At 52.9% G+C, this 16,569-nt stretch overlaps 1 protein-coding gene across 6 annotated transcripts in view; it reads right to left on the bottom strand.

Moving 5' to 3' along the window:
* PDE9A (phosphodiesterase 9A) overlaps positions 1-16,569 on the bottom strand; it is a 91,634-nt gene that overhangs the window by 23,667 nt on the left and 51,398 nt on the right. For 4 of the 6 annotated variants that reach the window (XM_072969718.1, XM_072969709.1, XM_072969705.1 and 1 more), the window contains exons 5-7: positions 7,352-7,438; positions 7,159-7,213; positions 6,209-6,279 (exon numbers count right to left, since the gene is read on the bottom strand). In XM_072969718.1, the coding sequence (XP_072825819.1) occupies positions 6,209-6,279; positions 7,159-7,213; positions 7,352-7,438 (213 nt within the window). Of the gene's footprint in view, positions 1-6,208; positions 6,280-7,158; positions 7,214-7,351; positions 7,439-10,497; positions 10,517-16,569 lie in introns of those variants that run through there. The other 2 variants (XM_072969737.1, XM_072969729.1) reach the window with 2 other exon arrangements.

Raw genomic sequence — 16,569 nt, 5'->3', positions numbered from 1 at the left:
TCAGTTCATAAGAAATAAAAAAGATTAGTTTCGTTACTTTGTAATCACCCCTCAATTTTCATGCAAAAAGATACTACCCACAATGCCACTCACTCCCCCTTTTCATCAAGCGTGGCTCTGAATATGGCTAAAAATAACCTGCGGATGGTTTCTAAAAGCAAAGCAACTCAATGACTTCCACTGGTTCCCACCAATCCCCGCCCACCCGGAGGGACTCTCAAGACTGGAGCTCACATCGGGGGAGACGCTTCTGGTGCCAGGCTCCGGGCAGCCTGGCAGGGACCGTAACCTCCCTGCGTGGGTTTTCTGAAGTTTACAGCGTCAGGGGCCAAGCAGGGGCAAGGCTACAGGAAACCACTGCTTCTTTCTGCCCAAATGGCAGGAATCTGGAGGATTTGGCGTTCAGATCTGGTCCCGGTGGTCTGCGTCTGTGTGCGTGGGATGCTGTGGGAGAGGCCCTTCTGCACCAGGACCTGGGACCAGCGAGGCGGGGAAGCACAGGCAGCTAGCCCGCTGTACTGCGGGCTCCCACCAAGAGCCCACGCCCTCCTTCTGGAGCCGGTGCTCTCAGCACGTTTCGGCGTCTCAGACCCTGTGAGGAGGTGGATGAACCCACGGGCCTCTTCTAAGGAAAGACACATCACCGTGACCCTTGACGGTTTGCACTGAGACCAGCACACAGCCTCCCAGGGTGCTCCTTGGCCTCGGTCTCACTGCGGGAAGCTACTCCGCAGAGGAGGGGGCCCCCGGTGGGGCTGTGTCTGCAGGGCTGCCTTGGGGGCGCTGATGTCAGCAAATGGTACACTCAACATCAGTGGTAGGAAGGGGCTGGGGAAGGGGCTGTGAACACGTGAAGCACAGACAGTTTCATCGAGTTGAACACATCCGGGGCAGAGACCTGGCATGTGGCGTAGACTTGGACCCAGAAGCGAACATATCTGGGGAAGAGACTGTGCACGCAGTGCAGAGTCCGAGCAGGGTAGCTGCGTCCTGCCAGTCAAGGTCCACGGTTACATTTATTGCATTTCAAACACCATTTTGCTGAACACAAAATAACCTGTGATCCTTGCAGAAAATGGAGTTAATGCAGAGCATCTCAAAGGATACTTAAAAAGGTATCCGTGACCCTACTGGCCCAGAAAACAACTCATTTAATATTATATATATTGATTCCAGGCATTTTTCCCCACCCTCGTGCTTTCTAAGTATCTATCTGTCGATCTGCTCTTAATTTTTAAAAAGACAAAACTGGAATCATGCTGCTGTTTCCCTGTTTGCTCTTTTCCGTCATCAGTAAGTCAAGGATGCTCTTTCTCTCAGCAGCTGCCTCCAGATCATGGCTTTTGGTGGAGGCCTCATGTTTGATTAATCAATGTATTTCAGACTCCTTGGCCACTGATTGCGGGTGATGTGAAGATGAAACCTTCTGGGCAACATAGTACCGTATCGCTAATCTGAACCTCAGAGATTCAGAATTTCTGGCAATTAGGTTCACGAAGAGCCTGGTTGCCAAGGAGATTGATAGTGAGTAATGAGGTGGCAGAAATGCATTAATCGATGGGAGAGAAAAGCAATGCGTGGTGGGAATTAAAGAGACAGACCGCAGGGGGAGGCCGGGAGACGGCCAGAGCCACGGTGGAGTCAGGCACCAGCAGCCCCGGGCCGCGGGCTCCCCGGCCTTGCTGGAGCCGGGCTGCCTGTGGGAAGATTCCCCAGCTGCCCCGCGGGCCCTCCCACCCTGGCGGAGGGAGAAGGCCGTCGGCACTGGGCCTCCCCGCGGGTCCTGCCCCGACAGGGCGACGACGGCTGAGACGCTGTCAGGTTCCTCTGCCACGGCCCACGCATTCCCCTCAAGCTTTAACTGGGCGCAGAGCAGATCCCCGAACTAAAGCAGAGGCACCCCAGCCCCGCCCAGCACTGGAGGCCCCGCTTTATTCTCCCCATCCAGGCGCGGGCCCCGGGCAGGCTGACTGGCAAAGGTGGCGTCACCTGGACGCCGCTGTCCTCTCTGGGACATTAGAAGGGGCTCTGTGGGCCTCCACAGGCCACGGCTGCCCTGATGCCGAGAACCTTTAGGTGATTTCCTAAAAAGGACGCCGGCTTTGGGCACAGGGCCCCAGACAACAGCACAGCATGGTCACGGCCACGGTCATGGAGGCAGCTCCATCCACCCTCTTCTCCATCCGCCCCGCCCGGCTCTCCCAAGAGGCCGCCAAGGGCAGGTGGGGCCTGGCTGGGCTGCAGAGCTTCCAGAGCTGTTTCCAGACACGTGAAGGGGGCCGCGTTTCAGTGCTTCCTCCGAGGACCTCAGTAAGGAACCTGCACGAAGCACGCTTCCCGGATGACAAGGGGAAAAGCAAGGTCCGTTCTCAGCCTCGCGTTTTCTGGGTTGTTTGCAGGACCCGCGGTGAACGTTGCCCCCGGGGCCAGCTCTCCAGCATGTGGGTTGTGGGCCAGGCCAGGGCACAGGACAAAGGCTGGAGGCAGAGTCCCTGGCACGGCGGCCCGTGTCCCACAAACAAGGAAGGAAGGGGGGCCCTGGACGGTCCCCCTCCAGCCAGGAAGCGAGGGAGGCCCTGCGTGTCTTGTGTTTATGCAACGGCCTCTGACCTCCACGAGGCCCAGGCTCCTCGCAGAAGGAAAGCACTGTCTGGTAAAAGGAAGAAGAGCTTTGAAGGTGAATTAAGAGGAATGGCGGAATTTATGTTGGATTCCAAAGAATCACATGCTTGAGAAGGTAAAAAAAAAAAAAAGGCAGGAAATTCCACTTAATACAAGCCGACCAGCGCCCTGTGGTTTACAGACGGCAGCTCTAGTGGTGCCTCCTTGAGCAACAGAAGCAGAGACAGCTCCTAACACAGCAGCTCACACGGGCCAGACAAAGCATGTGTGAGCGTGTGTGTGCTCACATGTGCGTGCGCGTGGAGGTACGTGCCTGTCTCTGTGTGTTTACGTGTGTGTGCAGGTAGGTGTGTGTGTGTGTGTGTGTGTCCCCACATCTGGCCGGCTTGCTCCTGACGGCTGTGCAGGGTCAGGACTGACCTTCTGAGTAGCTGGGATGGCCAGTTCCCAAGTGCCCCGAGAGGTCTGATGCAGGACCCCATCCTACAAAGGCCTCCCCTCTCCACCTCCAAGTCACCTGCCTGTGCCTGTGACCTGCATCTTCATCGAAGGCAGTGACGGCTGTCCCTGGGTGGCCCCTTGGGATTCATACCCCCGGGAGCTCAGCACAGGTGAGGGGACCATGGCCACCTCCACCCTAAAGGAGAGGCTGCTGGGGGCCGGGAAGGAGTCAGCCCCGAGCACCAGGAGAGGGTGCACCCGAAGCCAGGTGGGGTTCACAGAGCATGAGAGCCCCCCGAATCACAGCCACCTCCTGGAGGGTGAGCCCCCACGGCCAAGCTCCTGTGTCTGGTGGGCAGCCAGAAGAAGGTGTGGATGCCGGGCGCTGACGTGGGGAGAGGTCCCCAAGTAGGGCCGTGGGAGGAACCCACTGCCCGCAGGCCACTCCCCCATCCCGGACTGCTGCCAAGTCGCCCTCCAAAGACAGTCCCCTCCTCCCTCCTACTCCTTAGAAATGCGAGCTCCCTTGACCCACTCCTTCAGTGCCTAGGTCTCCGGTGCTAGAAATTAACCCAACTAGTAAAATCACGAGTGGTTTTGATCCGGGCAGTGAGCCTGAGCCCGGGGTATAAAGGGGTGATGCCTTCCTCCAGGTGACTTACGCTCATTACACAAAAGCCCTGGGGGAAACGCTTTCCCTCCCAGGAGCCACCTGGTTCTGGAAGACTTGGGGCGGGGGGGGCGGGGGGGAGGTATAGGCCAGGGGAGAAGGTCACCTGGGCTCTGTCCTTTAACGGTCCTCAGTTCACAAGCTGCTTGAAGGCAAAACAAAAACACCTCACAGCCTGATTGCTGTCTCCGTGGCCAGATACTGGAAGCCTCGCACGTTCAGGTCAACACGGCTCTCCACGGGAGCTTTGAAAATTAATTAATGGCCTCTTCAGCTTGCCTGTTTACAAGTAATGGCGGCACTTAAGGTGGCTTCCGAGTGGGGAGGGCGGGAAGGAGCCGGTGGAGCTGGCGGGGGGTGCACCTGCTGTCCCCTGGCCCCTCCATCTGCCCCCCAGGCGGTGACTGTGCGACTGTCCCCCTCCGTAAATGTAGGTGGTGACTCGGCAGTGAGCATTTTTTGTGTTCTGTATTGGAAACCCTTCCCACGTCCGGAGAGTTCTCTCCCCGATGGGGCTTGGCGGGGAGCTGAGCCTGCCCCCTGCACAAGACGGAAATATCAGATGCTCACGGCAGTGAACTGTGCCCCCGAGGAGACAGGCTCACCTCCCCAACCCCAGAACTCACGAGTGTGACCTTGTGCAGAAAAAATGATCTCGAGGTGCGACCACCCTGGGTTAGGGTGGGCCCTAAGTCCAAAGGCAGGTGCCCTGAGAGGAGAAGGTGGAAGGAGGCTTGAGAGGCAGAGGGGAGGGGAGGGGCCGTGGGAGATGGCGGCTGTCTGGAGCGATGCAGCCGAGGCCTGTGGGCAGCACCCGGAGCTAGACTCTCCCCCAGAAGGACCTGACCCTGCCCACAATTTGATCCCGGACGTCTGGCCTCCGGAGCCACGGAAGAATACATGTGTGTTGTTTTAAGCCCCTGGTTTGCGGTCCTTTGTCATGACAGCCACTGGAAACGGACGCATTCACTTTCTCTGGCCTCCCTTGCAGCGACGGCGTGGGCCTGTGGTCCAGCTCTGCCCAGACTCTGGCCCTGTAGCTGGTGTACAGAGAAGCAGCCTCATGTTGGCAGCAGTGGCCACAGGGCCTGGGGGCCCAAGCACAGGTCCTGTGGCGCGAGGGGAGGTACTGCACGTTTGGGGCTCAGTTATAAGAGATGGGTGTTCTCATGGCATCAGCTCTACGAGGGCTTTGGGGCACTGGTCCTGCTGCAGACCTGCTGAGCCCTGTCTCTGCACCTGCCCAGCACCCAGGGGGGCTCCCCTAGGTCCCCTGGGGAAAGACCCCCTTTCTGCTTGGTGCAGGCACAACCAGGGCCTGTGGCTGCCACTGCGGCAGGCTGCCACCGCGTCTTTCTAACCTGCATCCTCCTTCTCCTCACAGCGGCCCAGCCTCTTCAGCCGACAGCAAGAGTGGCCCGGCCGGGGCTGGGTGCTGGCCCCAGTTTTATTCACTTTTGCAATTTGCTGAGTGAACCTGAGCGGATCACTTCCTCTCTTGGTGGCTTCTTTGTCACCAACGGGGAAAATAAAACGGTTCTGAAGCTCCAACAACCACACGGATTTTAAAAACGTCATCGCACTTGGAAAAGTATGACCATGTAAATCATGATTCAAGTTATTTAGGTGAGCTTTTGTTTCTTAAGAGGATCCTGAATTTTTTATCTTAGAAAAATCAGAGCAATTCATATAAGATGTGAAAAGTGACCTTCAGTGAGTCCTATGATACGAATCAGCCAGGCAGAGTCTGGTGACGCCACGACCCTCACTGCTCTCGGGTTTGGATTCTGTGTACTCATCCCGAAGTCAGTGAATGTGGTGCCCATGAACCGGCAACCTTGGCCTTGACATTGACAGAGCCTTCCCGCTGTGTGTGTAACCAGGAACTACGCGCCACCTGGAATTCAAGCATTGTTCCTTATCTTATGGATGGGGACACAAAGGGTGAGTGACTGGAAGCTGTTTTCCTCCCAGAGTTTTAGCTCCTTGATCGCTGAATCAAGACTTGGTGATGATCTCGTAGGCATTTTCCAAAAATTACCAAGAAACAACATAAAACCTCATGGAACCAGAGAGGATGGGTCGGCGGCTCACTTATATAAAAAGAGACACACACTGGATGTTCCGCAGAAGGTCCTCCCTGGAGGGGGCTGGGTCTGGGGGCCTCGCGGTTTTGCTCTGGGCTCTTCTGCATGGAGGGGACGGGGTGCCAGGCGCCGTCCTACTGTGACACGTACTGTGTTGCAAGTTATCCCCACACTTACAAGCGCCCTGTGTTACTGAGTTACTTTTAAGATTAGTCACTGTTCTGGCCCCTGTTATCTTCAAAGGTAAATTCCGAGCAGCTCACAAAGAAGAGGCCCTCACCTTCGGCCTCCGCTCCCTGGCCTTCACCACACCCCACTGGGCCCCGTGGTTAACTGAAACAGAGGTTAAAAGACACATCAGGGAAAAGGAAGCAAAAACCCCACTCACGTTCGACCCGTTTCTCTAGCACGGCCAGGTGGTTTGCAACTTCAGCTTTCAGTTCGTTGATTTTAAATGCCCTGGGGAGGAAAGAAACAAAACATCAATATAACTGACACAATCCTCAAAGTTAAATGGGTTCAGCCAACGCCTGCTGGCTCCCTGCCAAGGGTGAGGTCTACAGGAGGCCAGTGAGGGGCGCTGCGTCTGTGGAACTCACGGGGTCGGGGGTGCGGAGGAACAGGACACACCCTCCAGTTATCTCGAGGGTGCCTCCTCCAAGACGGGGACCCGGAGCAGGTGTCTTTACGTCCCCACACCTGAGAGTGAGCAGACGCTCTCTGGGGGGGAGGGGCCCGGGTCCTCTGCTCACAGCTGGCACAACCCAGCCCCCATCCCACCCTGCTGGGCACAGACCGCCTTCAGGGGACCTGGTGTGCCCTCTCCAGGCCTCCGAGTCATACAGTTCAACAACTCCTGGGCTTTAAGAAAATACCCTCTGCCCTTTCCCCATTTTAACTACCCCAGGCCGGTTAAAATGCCAGTGAAGTAGCTAGGAAACGGAAAGCATTTCCTCCAGAACCGGCAGGCTGACTCGGAACGAGAGGAAGCCCCTCCAGCCACGTGGGAGCTCAGGGGAAGCCCTCCTTTAAAGCTGTCCGCTCTTGTAGGTTCAAGTCCTGGCCCCGGAAAAGCCAGCTGAGAGAACGCTCAGCAACAGGGGCGCTCGTTCTGAAAGTGCCCCCGCGACGCGGCCTGTGGTGCAAGGCGGACGCTTCCTGGCCCCCATCCGAGCTGCTTAGTTCCGGAGTCACAGAGCGATGTCACTGGTAAGGGGGCTTCTCAAGTGCCGTGTTGGAGCCTGGCGGCCAGGACAGCCTCAGAGCGAGGGGCCCAGCACCACCGCAGAGAGAGGAAGCACCGCGCTCTGGGGACCGCGTGTCGAGAAGATTCTGCACCTCGAGAACTGCTCGGCCACCTGGGTCAGCACGCTCTGGATCAGTTCTTCTTTCTCTGCAGATGACAAAAAGAAGACCGATGGGAAAAACACTCCTCGGACCGTCAGGGGCCGCATCTGCTTGCTGTGGGCGGCGGTGCTGACGCCGGGCACCTGGAGGGACGCCCTGCCACCTGCCGGCACCAGGGCCTCACCTGGGCCTGCGGTCTCCTGCCACCTGCAGACGTGCTTTCGCTCCTGGGCTGCTGCTCGGCAGAGTGGCCGGGGCTGTGGTCCCCCTGCTGTCGGCACAAGCAGTAAAAGGTGCTCAGGACACGGTCCCTAAATCCGGGACTAGTTTTCAGGTAGGGCCCTGGTCCATTTCATGAGGGCAATTACTATGACAAAGCGAGTTCAAGGCATATTTTAAGTGCAAAACACTGTTCTCGAGGCAGGTCCCAGGGAGGAAGCGGGCCGGGGGGAGCGAGGCTGCCCCTTGGTTGCCTGTCACATGAAACCGGGCTGCGTGGCTGGTTTTACAAGGATCAGGTCCCAGGCTGAATACAACCTGCCCGTTTTCCTGTTTCCTGACTGGGCCCAACACAGGATGCCTTGTAGGAAGGTGTGGGCTGCGCGGCCCTGTTCCAGCAACTCTGTGCCCTTGGGGAGGGGGAGCTCTTTTCTTGGCTCCGGGGCCCTCGGCTCACACCCTAAACACTGAGGACCTAAATCAGGCTTCCTCCTGACTCCATGTTGACCTGAGTGAGGCCTAACCCTCCACTAAAACCAACCCAAATCAAAACCAAACCAAGCCTGCCTAAACAAATAATCTCAATCATCCAATTTGGCAATGAGTCTCAAAAGCTCAGAACGTTCATGTGCTGTGCCCTAGTGCCTCCATTTCTAGGAAACAACCATGTGTGTTCACAGAAGATGTTCATCACACTGTTACTTAGCACAGTGAGAACCCTAGCAGCCTATACGTCCATCAAGTGGACATCAAATAAGTCACGGTGTTTCTACACCGTGGGAACATATTCTGCTATTAGACACAATACCTTGGAAAATGCTCACGTCTATTGTTGACGTAACAAAAAGCCTGTAACACCATGTGACCTGACTTTTGAAAACACTGGGAGAGTACACTCCGAAATGACAGTAGTAGTTACTTTTTGGTTGTAAGATTATGTGTAAACTTTTCCCTTTATTTTTGTTTCTCTATATCTAACACATTTCTATGATAAACATAATGTTAATTCATAAACATGTTTTGAAAGTCAGCCTCTCAGACCCCACCCCTTCACTTGCCAGATGAAAGGGTGGACCAGATGACCCAAGATTCCCTCTGGCTTCGGCTCTACAACTCAGATGATGAGAAGAAAACTGAAGTCTTGTTGTATCTCTTGGAGCTGTGAGAGTGAACACGCCAGCCAGGAAGCGCACTGCTGAGCCGAGCCGAGCCCTGTCCTTCAGAGACGCCTGTACCCAGCAGGGAAGGGAACGGCAACCCCACTGACGGGAACACCCAGTGAGAAGGCTTCAGAGGCCTCCCTGGTGAGCACAGCAGGGTTCCTGACCTCTTATTCTGGAATCTTTGGCAAAAGTAATGGATCACATAAGCTTCATGAGTGAGCGATCTACCTCAAAGTCTTGAGATAAATTTCTAAGTCTGTCAACAATTAACATTTATAGATCACTCAACAGTAGGACACACATTCTTTTCAGGTGCCCACAAAGCATACACCAAGGCAGACCGCATGCTAGTCCACAAAAAAAAACCCTCAACAAATTTAAAAGAATTGCAACATATGGAGTGTGGTCTCTGACCTTTAAGAGAATCGAAGTAGAAACCAGTAACAGAAAGACAGCAGGAACACTGCAAATGCTCTGAAGCTAAACAACACACTGCTAAGGAAATCTCAAGGGAAACAGAAATAGACACAGAACTGAATGAAAATGAAAAACGCAACACATCAAAATTTAGCTGTGGGACACAGCCAAAGCAGTGCCGAGAGGAATATTTATAGCACTGCAATGCTTGCAGTAGCAGAGGAAAAATCTCAACTCGATAATCTAAGAACCTAGGAAACGCAAAGCACAGTAAACCCACACATCGCTGGTGGGAATAGAAAATGGTTTTCCAGCTGCTCTGGAAAACGTTTTGGCAGTTCCTTTTTCTTTTTTTTTTCTTTTTCGTAGTACTACAGCTTATATTATTGAAAAAAAACGTGAGCATAAGTGGACCTGCACAGTTCAAACCCATGTTATCAACTATAAGAATTATTTTAATTCATATATATATATATATATATATGAATTATATATATATATATGAATTAAAATAATTCTTTCTTTGTATTGAAGCATAGTCAATTTACACTGTTAGTTTCAGGTATGCAGCAAGACAATTCAGTCTTACATGAATATATGTTTCAGTTTCTTTTCCATTACAGTTCATTAGGAGAAACTGAACATAGTTCTCTATGCTATACAGTTGGTCCTTGTGGCAGTTTCTTTAAAAAAACCAAATGTGCAACTACCGTACAACTTAGCAATTGCACCCTGGGGCCGAGAAATGACAAGTTATAGTCACACAAAAGCCTGGACACAATGTTCAGAGAGGTTTTATTTTTAATAACCCCCAACCGGAAACAACCCGGATGCCCTTCGGTAGGTGACTGGATAAACAAACTGTCCAGCCACACCGTGGAATATTACCCAGTAATAAAAAGGACTGAACCTGTGATACACGCAACAACCCGGATGCATGTCCAGAGAACTACGCTGAGTCAAGAAAGTCAACCCCCAAACTCACCTACCGGATGAACGTGATGATAGAACATTCTTGAAGTGACAGAATTATAGAGACAGAGAACAGATTCATGATTGCCAAGGGTTGAGGAGGGGTGGGGAATAGAAAGGGCTTGGCCGAGGCTATAAAAGGATGGCGACAGGGATCCTCGTGGGGTTGGAATGTTCTGGATCTGGGCTGCATCAGTGTCAGCAGCCCGGTGGTGAGATCTCACTAGAGTCTGAAAGACATCACCACTGGGGGAAATGGGCAGACGGTGTCTCTGCATTTTTTCTTACAACTGTGTGTGACTCTATAACTTGTTTAAAAGAAAAAATTTAAATAAAAAAACTTAATGTACAAAATGGAAAGAAAAAGAGGAATTTTCCTTTGGACTTTTGAGGTGGGTTCCTTTGAGCATTACAGGATTTTAATGGCTAAATTTAACGTTCAGCCCAAGCAGTAAGGACGCTTTTCGTCACTTTACCCCATACCTTCCTCCTCCGGCTCCGTCCGCAGTGCGGACATTCGGACATCCGGACTCCGGTCCGTGTCCTAGCTACACCTCACCTGCGTGCCACCCGGGCCAATGTATCCGTAATCCGCAGAAAGGGCACCGGCACAAAGGTGAGGCTGTAGCAAGGAAACCCCAACGCCAGGTCGTGGTCCTCACACTGATGTCACAGAGGTAATCTAGCCCCAGCTGCCTCTTTAGATACTGCACAATCTGCATTCTTTTCAAGGGGAAAAGAGCGAAAAAAAGCCTCTGTGTAGAAGGCCAACCACACCCACACGTCCATAAACAGGGCTTGACCAGGAAGTGGGCGCCTCCCCCGCCCCAGCCAAGCGCACTGGAATTCCTGCCGCGGGGCACTGTTTCCTCCCAGGGGACTTCAGCACTCAGAATGAACTGGGGCTTACTGTGTGTGAACTGCTCAGGACGGTGCCTGGCCCGTGGTGAGTGTCGCCTGTGAGCTGCTGCTGGTGCTGGCGGTGTTACATCACCAAGGGCCGCCAAGTGCCACAGGAGTTTTTATTGCGCCACTAAGGGTCACGGACAGCCACAGGGGGCGTTACATCGCTGAGGGTCGCCACGGGTGGTGTTACTACATCACTAAGAGTTGCCAACAGCCACAGGCTGATACCCCTTCTGTTTTTTCTAACCCCTTTATTGTGGTGTGGCTCCCGTACAGTAAACTCCACATATTTCAGATGCACAGTTTGATGGTTTTGATAGATGTCCACACCCATGAAACCACCACCACAATCAAGATAGTGAACGTTTCCATCGCTCCCCAAGCGCTGCAATTTTCGAATTCCCAATTTATCCCTTCCCACCCCCTTCACCCCCTGGTAACCATAAGTTTGTTCTCTGTGTCTGTGAGTCTGTTTCTGTTTTGTAGGTGAGTTCATTTTTTTTAAGATTCCACATGTAAGCGGTATCGTATGGCAGTCTTCTTTCTCCTTTTGGCTGACTTCACTCAGAAGGACCGTCTCCAGGTCCACCTGACGCCCCTCTTGCTTTGAGCTTCTCCCGGCTGTCCACACAGCCCAGGGGTGACAGGCTGAGCTCTGGAGGGGACCAGTCCCAGGCTGAGAAGCAGGAGCACCCTCCCCACAACGTCCCGGAGGAGCTCTTCCCCACCCCCGCGCCCCCGCGGCTGCAGACGCCCCTGAACCCCTGGGCGTGGGGGCGACAAGCAGTTTTCATTCGCAAATGTTAGTCATTTCCAGCCTTCGTGGCCAAAGCGCCCCCGATCAGAAAACGGATACATGCGGGAACCCCACCGCTTTCTCCTAAATGCCGTGTGGCATACACTGAATTTTAAAGATGAAAGCGTATTCAAGTAATTTTACTTTGTGAATTTTCAAATAGCTTTAAGAATAACCAGCAGCAACCAGGGATGCTGGCAATTAAGGGCTGGACATGACGTGGTCTTCAGGGTCCCCTCTGGATCTTGAAGGTTTTCTTTTAGAAAACTGGGAGAGAAGACAAGGCTGAGAGAACAGGAGGCAGCGAGGACCACAGCTGGTCCATGCGGATGGAGGCCGCCGCGGAGCCAGCCCGTGGTCTCCAGAGAAAGGTCTGCTCCACCAGGGCAGCCGGCGTGTCATCGTGGAGTGGTCCCGGGCCTGGGGCCGTATGGTGAACATCATTGCTCCATTTCACTGTGAGACCATCCTGGGCACCGCGGCAAGGTTAGGCCCCCGGGTGATCGGTCGGGTGATCGGTCGTCACAGCAGGGCCTCAGGAGGCCCATCAGCAGCCTCTTCAGGTCTGAGCTGCTTCTCATCTGCTCTCGCCTGGACCGGCCCGGGCAGGCGCTCCCAGGTGCCTGTCTGGGGGGAAATGCTGGTGCTGGCAGAGTCTCTCACACATTAGAGAAGAGTTTAGTTCCAGGACTGTCTTGAAGTCTGGCAGAATCTGAGTCTAGCTTTTTGTTTTGTTTTGTTTTCTGGGGGGCGGGGGAGGTAATTAGGTTTATTTATTTTAATGGAGGTTCTGGGAATTGAACCCAGGACTTTGTGCAGGCAAATCATGCACTCTACTGCTGAGCTATACCCTCCCCACCTTAAAAAATTGTTTTTAAATTGAAGTACAGTCAGTTTGCAATGCTGTGTCCATGTCTGGTGCACAGCATCATGTTTCAGTCGTCCACACACAGACATATATTCCTTTTCATATCCTTCTTCATTATAGGTCACTACAAGATATTGAATACAGTCCCCTGTGCTGCACAGAAGAAACCTGTTGTTTACCTATTTTATATATAGTAGTGTGTATCTGCAAATCTCAAATAGTTTTTTTCTTATTTTTAAAATGTATTAGTGAAGTATAGTTGATTTACAACATTAGTTTCAGGCAGGTGGCAAAGTGACTCAGTTACACATGTACATATGTATTTACATTTTCTTCTCAGATTTGTTTTCATTATATGTTATCACAAGAAATTGAATAGAGTCCCCTGTGCTATCCAGTAGGTCCTGGGTTTTTACTTGCTTTACACATAGTTCTGAGTCTAGTTTTAAGGACGCTGCCAAATCTCGCTGTGGGTCTGCACCAGAGTGGCCCCAGGACCGGCTCCTGGAACAGAACTGAGGGGTCTGGAGCCACCCACCCCCTGGCGATGACGGTAGAGCTGCCTACAGGGGTTTGCAGGCAGGATTCAGCCTGTGGGGTGGCAGGACGGGCACCCTCCCCCGCGGTGTTTAGACAGCCGCCCTGACCAGTAGCCAGGGCAGCATCCACACCCCCACCACGGGCCGCCCTCCCCGATGCCAGGCTCCGCCTTGGGCTGCTGAGGATGCTTCAAGGAACCCGCCTCCGCTTCTCCCAGCCCTTCCAGGAATTGTTTACTTGTTTCAGATAAATCCTGAGTCTCCGTGGCACAGAATGACATAAAAATCTGGTTTAACAGATTGACAGGACAGCCCAATCCTACAATTCCCACTCTAAAGACTGGTCTAACACGAGGCGCTGATTCGGCAGGGCCTGCCAGCTGATCGGTGCCTCTCCACCCAGCGCTGAACAGAATGGCAGCCACGGCCAGTCTTCTACCCTCCACAGCCCTGGGTGGGCCGGGACCCACACCTTCCCCCACCCTGGAGAAAACGGCCCCTCACAGCCCCAGTAATGCACGGGCCTCCCACCTGCGCACAGAGGGAGGGCGGCATGGGGACATCTGCACGGGCATCTGAACCCCAAGCTTTTGACCCCCTCTGTGGTGTGAGGAGTCCGGACGGGTCCCACCTCTCTGACACATCTGCAAGTGTTGCACGACGTTGCTGTTGGTTTCTGCTGTTCACATGATGCCCGGGCTGTTTCACAGTACCAGCCTCACCCGAAGCCGGGGACTGAGAGACCGAGCGCCCTCCAGCAAATACACACTCGACTGGCACCCTTCCAAAGCATTACATTTTTCATTACTCTTTGTTTGTTTGTGTGTTTTCCTTTGTGTGTGGGGGGGTTAGGTAGGTAGTTGGGTCTATTTACTTATTTATTTTTCACTGGCGGCCCTGAGCCCAGGACCTCGTGCCTGCTCAGCACGCGCTCCGCCACTGAGCTCTACCCTCCCGCACACAAAGCATTTTTTAAAAACATGGATATCCCTTCAGAAAGGGGTGTCCTGCTTTGCAGCAGGGAAAATAACCCACGGTACTTGGGCCCAAAGAGACACTCTGAGGCCCCGAACACCGAGGGTGCATTTGTTTCCAAGGCTCTGTGTAGGGAGGGGCGGGAGGGGAGGGGAGTCCCCTCCCCTCCCACCCCTCCTTCTCAGGGTGCCCTGCCCCCCTCCAGGGAAGGCGGGGCTCACCTTTGCTTCACTTTTGCTCTGCTGGCACCTCCAGCCGAGGATGTTCTAGCCCAGGGCACAGTCCCCGCAATTCACCGTTTATGGCCGTCATAATCAGACGTGCAGGAGGAGGCCATTTCCTACTGATGGGGGCACAGTACAATGGTGTGATGAGCAGCGGCCTGGCGTCGCTCCTTAAAGGCACAGGCGCCCTCTCCATGGCCTGTGCTTCCGAGAAGTCACACCCGGCTGACTTGCAGTGTGACTCTGGCTAGATGCTTTTGCCTCCTGTCAGACATTCCGCTGTGACAAAGAAAGCAAAGTGCACGGAACGGCCCGGTGACCACGTCTGACATCTGGGGAGTGGCTCGTAACTGGGCTGAGGACTTGCAGGGTCGCTGCAGATTCACGGTGCCGCGGAGGCAGGAACTGGGTTGTTTCTTCCCTCCTTCGCTTTGGAGCTGGGGTTCGTGCTCTGCGTGGCTGGGTTTGATCTCAGATGTCTGGATACAGATCCTCCCTACACCCTCCCTCACCTCCCTGGGCTTGGTTCTGGGGAAAAATGCCTCTGAGCAAGTGCCTTCGACAGCTAGCAATGCAATTCTTCTTAGTTATTTTAGAGATTGCAACAACCACGACCATCTTTACTAGGTTTTCGGCACTGCTTTGGGTGGTCTGCAGAGGTCGACCATGTGGGCCCCCTAAGGACCAAAGTGGCTGCTGATGTGGAGAAAAAGCCTTGTCAGGACATGGCCAGACCCATCCTGCTGACCTCAGGCGTGTTCCCACACTGGGCTGCAAAGGTGGGCAGTATTGCACTGACCTCTCAGGGCAAAGATCTTCTGCACGAGGGCCTCCTCCCTGAGAACCGCCCCACCTCCATGGGGTGAGAGGGGCCGTGCCCTATTGAGGGAGGAGGACGTGGGTGCGACAGGCTCTTGAGGATGCCCTCAGGGGAATCTGAATTTGAGAACGGGCAGCTGGCCGACTGCACGTGCTGGTGGGACTTTGTCCACGGCGCGGTAACCTCGTCTGTCTCAGCAACGGGACGCCTTGTGGGAAAGTTTAATTATGGTGAAGCCAAAGGGAGTCAACCCTGGTTCAGGCATCTGGGCTCTGGCAGGCTGTCAGATGACCCCACCAGACCGGCGTCAGGGAGAATTCTGTCACGGTCAATTCCTATCCAGTAAGATGATCAGCTACGATACAAACGACAGGAGGACGCTTGCGAAAGTCTGTCAGAGACTGAGCCTTCTTTTGCAAACCAAGGGTTTCACTCCCTCTGTGGAAGTCAACACGGTGCACAGCTGGAGAGGCTGCCCAAGGTAAATTAAAAATAAAAAATCCTAGATGACACAGAGGTTGAAATAAGCAGAACAAGCCTTTCATGCAGCAGTTATAAGTAGGTCCAAAAACTAAAGAGAAAGATGCTAGTAAGTAGAAACCAGACGGAGCATCTTAAAAGAGAAAACTACAAATAGTATTAGAATAAAATTATTGAACTTAAAAACACATCTGAAATACATTTATACAATGGACTACTACTCAGCCATGAAAAATAACAAATAATGTCATTTGCAGCAACATGGATGGACTTGGAGATCGTCAATCTAAGTGAAGTCAGCCAGAAAGAGAAAGAAAAATACCATATGAGATCGCTTATATGTGGAATATAAAAAAAAAAAGACACAATGAACTTATTTACAAAACAGAAACAGACTCACAGACATAGAAAACAAACCTACAGTTACCGGTGGGGGGGTAAGGGGGTGGGAAGGGATAAATTGGGAGTTCGAGATTTGCAGATACTAACTACTAAATATAAAATAGACAAACAACAAGTGCATACTGTACAGCACAGGGAACCATATTCAATATCTTGTAGTAACTTACGGTGAAACAGTAATATGCAAAGGAATATATGCATGTTCATGTATGACTGAAGCACCGTGCTGTGCACCAGAATTGACACAACATTGTAAACTGACTATACTTCAATAAAAATATACACATACCAAAAAAAAATCTGAAATAAAAAAATTCATGGCTGGGCTTACAGCAACTTGGAAACTGAGGACAGATCATTAGAAATTACCCAATCTGAGGAGCAGAAAGAAAAAAAGATAAAGGAAAAACAGCAGAGCCAGCCACTGGAGGGACAACAGCAAACTTCTAACATACACGTACTTGTTCTCAGGGAGAAAGGAGGCAGAATGGCGCACAAAACACATTAAATGCAGCAGCAGCAGCAGGAAACGACAGGTTTGGTGAGAACAAATGTATGCAGCCCGGAAGCTCAGCGAGGAGCAGCACGCAGGGCGACAGAAAGAAGCCGCGGCCGGGCCCA

This window comes from Vicugna pacos, chromosome 1 (assembly GCF_048564905.1).
Source record: "Vicugna pacos chromosome 1, VicPac4, whole genome shotgun sequence".
Taxonomy (NCBI): Eukaryota; Metazoa; Chordata; class Mammalia; order Artiodactyla; family Camelidae; genus Vicugna; species Vicugna pacos.
Note: the sequence above shows the minus strand (reverse complement) of the source record. Positions and strands in the feature narration are given on the sequence as shown.